The sequence below is a fragment of the Amblyraja radiata genome, chromosome 30 (assembly GCF_010909765.2).
Source record: "Amblyraja radiata isolate CabotCenter1 chromosome 30, sAmbRad1.1.pri, whole genome shotgun sequence".
NCBI classification, from domain to species: domain Eukaryota; kingdom Metazoa; phylum Chordata; class Chondrichthyes; order Rajiformes; family Rajidae; genus Amblyraja; species Amblyraja radiata.
Genome location: NC_045985.1, coordinates 23,027,542 through 23,032,541, shown reverse-complemented (window position 1 = coordinate 23,032,541; position 5,000 = coordinate 23,027,542). Strand labels below are relative to the sequence as shown.

The 5,000-nt window shown below is 46.2% G+C and overlaps 1 protein-coding gene across 1 annotated transcript in view; it reads left to right on the top strand.

Annotated features, from left to right (window-relative positions):
• Window positions 1-3,433, top strand: part of LOC116990190 (T-lymphocyte surface antigen Ly-9-like) — a 22,973-nt gene extending 19,540 nt beyond the window's left edge. Inside the window, exons 3-6 of the mRNA XM_033047741.1 lie at window positions 1-121; window positions 992-1,282; window positions 1,896-2,005; window positions 3,371-3,433. The exon at window positions 1-121 is cut by the window's left edge and continues 209 nt beyond it. Coding sequence (XP_032903632.1) covers window positions 1-121; window positions 992-1,282; window positions 1,896-2,005; window positions 3,371-3,403 — 555 coding nt within the window. The 3' untranslated portion in view covers window positions 3,404-3,433. The remainder of the gene's footprint in view (window positions 122-991; window positions 1,283-1,895; window positions 2,006-3,370) is intronic.
• The last annotated feature ends 1,567 nt before the right edge of the window (window positions 3,434-5,000 follow it).

Below are 5,000 nucleotides of genomic sequence, written 5' to 3'. Positions count from 1 at the left end.
AACCTGAAGGACTGTAGTCTGGAAATACAGAACCTAACAGAACACGATCAAGGTCTATATGAAATGAACTTAAGGACGAATCAGGGGTTCCATGAACAAGTGACAGAACTGAGAATTTATGGTAATCTATTTTCATTTTTTTAAACAGTACATTTTCCAATCCAACAACCTTTAAGAACTTAAAGATGTACGAGGAGATGCTTACGATGTGAGCCCAAGTCTGTGAAGCCCTTGTGTGTTCAGGGAGCAGTCCTCAGTAATTGCTGTTTAAATATTAATGGTGGAGCATTAGGATGGGTTCTTGAAGGTAGGTCTCTCCAAGCCATCTGACATCTCTGTAAGATGATAGGGCCACAGTTATTAAACTTTCTCTGCTAATAACGAGTTTACTTGTGATCTAGTTTTGGTGGCAAAGTGTAAACTGGACGATTCATTTTTGTAAACTCACGGGAAGGATTTTGCACTAAAACTACAGGTGCTTGTCTGTACACAGTTTGTGAATTGTCTGTAGTGTGTGTAGGATAGTGCTAGTGTGCGGGGATCGATGGTGGGCGCGGACTGGGTGGGCCGAAGGCTTGTTTACGCTGTATCTCTTAATGTTCTCGTGGGAAACTCATGGCTAGCAGCTTCTGGTTGTTATTATTCCATGGCTTGTATTTGTGCTTTTCTTTGAAACAGAACGAGTGTCATTACCAGTAATAAATATCAGTGAAGCCTTTTGTAAACTCACGGGAAGGATTTTGCACTAAAACTACAGGTGCTTGTACAGAGTTTGTAAATTGTCCGTAGTGTGTGTAGGATAGGGCTAGTGTGCGGGGATCGCTGGTCGGCGCGGACTCGGTGGGCCGAAGGGCTTGTTTCCGTGCATTATGTCTAAACTAAACTAAACTAAACAGTCTTCTACGCGTAATGTTCTCGGGGGAAACTCATGGCTAGCACCTTCTGGTTGATATTATTCCATGGCTTGTATTTGTGCTTTTCTTTGAAACAGAACGAGTGTCATTACCAGTAATAAGTATCAGTGAAGCCTTCAATGACGGGGTGTGTAACGTTAGCTTGGTGTGTTCACTGGAGCACGGCACCGAGCCAGTCTACACTTGGTGGTCAGGAGATGGCAAGGTCACGGCAGATGGGTCGCACATGCTGACTGACGAAGGGAGAAGGCTGGCACTATCCATACCTCTACCCAACAACAACAGCGTGTACAACTGCACCGTGAGGAACCCTGTTAGTGAGGAGACGCGGAGCGTGGATCTAACACAGCTCTGTCCTGCCCATGAAGGTTTGTGGCTTTATATTTTCACACTAAGCACACTTCTCAAATAAAATAAGAGCTATTTATTTCGTTCCTATACAAATCCCCAAATCCTTCCGATGGAAGAAACCAGGTAATAGATTTAGTTTAAACAGGCACAACATGCTGGAGTAATGCCCCTGTCCCACTTAGGAAACCTGAACGGAACCCTCTGGAGACTTTGCGCCCTGCCCAAGGTTTCTGGAGGTTGCAGGTGGTTGCCAGTGGTTGCAGGTAGTGGAAGCAGGTAGGGAGACTGACAAAAACCTCCGGGAACCTCGCGGAAACCTTGGGTGGGGCACAAAGTCTCCAGAGGTTTCCGTTCAGTTTCCTAAGTGGGACAGGGGCATAAGGCTATCCATGACCGGAATTTATCTTGCATTAAACGTTATTCTCTTATCATGAATCTATGCTATAAATGGATTGATTGTAATCATGTATTGTCTTTCTGCTGACTCGATAGCACGCAACAAAAAAGCTTTTCACTGTAGCTCGGTACACGTGACAATAAACTAAACTGAACTGACCTGAACTCCCTGATTCTGTTCCCATGCACCAACACGTCAATAGATTGGCAACTGAAATGTTGATCTCTCTTCAGGTTATAAGCCACTAAGAGTCTCACACCGTGGACGTTTTACAGCCGCCACAATCATCTTCATCTCAGCTATCTTTTGCTACATGTATTACAAGAGGACAAGCTCAGTACAGGTCAGTATATTTGAATATTTTTCTTCGTACAATTCCAGGTAATAATCTATAATCTGTAACCCATCCCCCCTCCATCCCCCACCCCCCACCCCCTCCCTCTCTCTTCCCTCTCCCTTACAAGTTAGTGCGCCCATTTCTCCCACTATCCCACCCCATCCCCTTATCCTTCAAGGGTTTGATCGTGGATGGAATGCACCAAGAATTCATTGGTGAAACTATGGATATGCGAGAGGCTTGGGTAGAGTGGATGTGGAGAGTAGGATGTTTTCACTAGTGGGAGACACTAGGACTCGAGGTCATAGCCTCAGAATTAAAGGACGATCTTTTAGGAAGGAGATGAGGAGGAATATATTTTGTCAGAGGGTGGTGAGTCTGTGGAATTCTTTGCCACAGAAGGCTGTGGAGGACGTCAATTGAAACATTTATGGCAGAGGGAGATATATTCTTGATTATTACGGGTGTCAGGGGTTAAGGGGAGCAGGTTGGGGAATTTGGTTAAGAGGGAGATATAGATCAGCCATGATTTAATGGCGAAGTAGACTTGATGGGCCAAATGACCTAATTCTACTATCACTTATGGGAGGCCAAAGATGACGGTTTCTGTGGGGATTATAGGGCTGTTTGAAACAATAGGCAGGCAGGGGCTAGACTGGGAGGGGACATTAAAGTGATTTTAAAATCTAAAATTCTTAAGGGGTTGGACAGGCTAGATGCAGGAAGATTGTTCCCGATGTTGGGGAAGTCCAGAACAAGGGGTGACAGTTTAAGGATAAGGGGGAAGTCTTTTTGGACCGAGATGAGAAAAATATTTTTCACACAGAGAGTGGCGAATCTCTGGAATTCTCTGCCACAAAAGGTAGTTGAGGCCAGTTCATTGGCTATAGTTAAGAGGGAGTTAGATGTGGCACTTGTGGCTAAAGGGATCAGGTGGTATGGAGAGAAGGCAGGTACAGGATACTGAGTTGGATGATCAGCCATGATCATATTGAATGGCGGTGCAGGCTCGAAGGGCCGAATGGCCATCTCCTGCACCTATTTTCTATGATTCTATGTTTCTATGTAAACGACACCAAAGAAACGTTGTCCCATTAGCGAGGCGAGCTGCAGATAGTTTAACTCGTGTGGTTTGGACCCTGGCTGCAGATGCTGTCGTGTTCGATCGCCCACTGCGGTCCCAGACCACACGTAGCGTGAACAAAAATACCCGTGAGTGATCAGATAAACAGGTGGGACTGGAACAAGATGCAGCAGAGAGGGCAGTCAGTGCTTAAAGGTACCAACCGCATCGTATTTAAGTTGACAAACTCACAGTAACATCCTGTGACAACACCATTCTGCCTTTTTTCTGTCTGTAATTCTCTAAAGGGAAATGTCGTGGCGGTGACAGATAAGGCATAATCAGAAAATGACACAAAGTGCTGGAGTAAACTCAACGGGTCTGGCAGCATCTCTGGAGAGCACGGAAAGGCGACACAGCTTCGAGTCACAGCTCCATCCAAGACCGCTAGAAATTGCTGCGAATTGTCGATGCAACCCAGACCATCGCACAAACCAACCTCCCTTCCATTGATTCCATCTACACCCCACGCTGACTCGGCAAGGCCAGCAGCACAATCAAAGACGAGTTACAACCTGGCCACTCCCTCTTGTCCCCTCTCCAACCAGGCAAAAGATATAGAGGTGTGAAAACGCACACATCCAGATTCGGGGACAGTTTCTTCCCAGCTGTTATCAGGCAACTGAATCATCCTACCACAACCAGAGAGCAGTCCTGAACTACTATCTACCTCATTGGTGACCCTCGGACTATCCCTGATCGGACTTTGCTGGTTTTACCTTGCACTAAACGTTATTCATTTGTCACTGTGAATGGCTCGATTGTAATCATGCATTGTCTTTCCGCTGACTGGTTAGCACGGAACAACAGCTTTTCACTGTACCTCGGTGCAGGTGACAATAAACAAATCTGTAAACCAAACTGTACTATACTGGGCCGAGACCCTTCTTCAAACTGATTTGGTGGAGGTGGTGGGAGAAGAGGGATGGAAAAGGGGGAGATACACAACAAAGCATGGCAGGTAATAGTGAGACACAGGTGAGTGGGGAGCTTGATAGGCAGGTAGAGTCAAAGAGACATACAGCGTTGAAACAGGCATTCGGCCCAACTTGTCCACCCCGACCAACATGCCCCATCTACACTCGTCCAACTTGCCTCCATTTGGTCCATATTTTTCCAAACCTTTCATATCCATGTACCTGTCTAATTGTTCATTGACTGTTGCAATGGTCCATGCCTCAACGTTCAGACAATAGACAATAGACAATAGACAATAGACTATAGACAATAGGGGCAGGAGGAGGCCATTCGGCCTTTCGAGCCAGCTCAGCCATTCAACGTGATCATGGCTGATCATCCCCAACCAGTACCCCGTTCCATCCTTCTCCCCATATCCCCTGACTCCGCTATTTTTAAGAGTCCTATCTAGCTCTCTCTTGAAAGCATCCAGAGAACCTGCCTCCACCGCCTTCTGAGGCAGAGAATTCCACAGACTCGCCACTCTCTGTGAGAAAAAGTGTTTCCTCGTCTCCTAAATGGCTTACTCCTTATTCTTAAACTGTGTGTGGCCCCTTGTTCCGGACTCCCCCAACATCGGGAACATGTTTCCTGCCTCTAGCGTGTCCAAGCCCTGAACAATCTTATATGTTTCAATGAGATCTCCTTCCATCCTTCTAAACTGTAGAGTTTACAAGCCTAGCGGTTCCATTCTCTCGGCATATGACAGTCCCGCTATCCCAGGAATTAACCTTGTAAACCTACGCTGCACTCCCCCAATAGCAAGAATGGCCTTCCTCAAATTAGGAAGCCAAATGGAGTTTCAATGAAATCGCCCCTCATCCTTCTAAACTCCAGTGAGTACAGGCCCAGAGTCTTCAATTGTTCCTCATACATTAACCCAATCATCCCTGGGATCATTCTAGTAAACCTCCTCCAGAC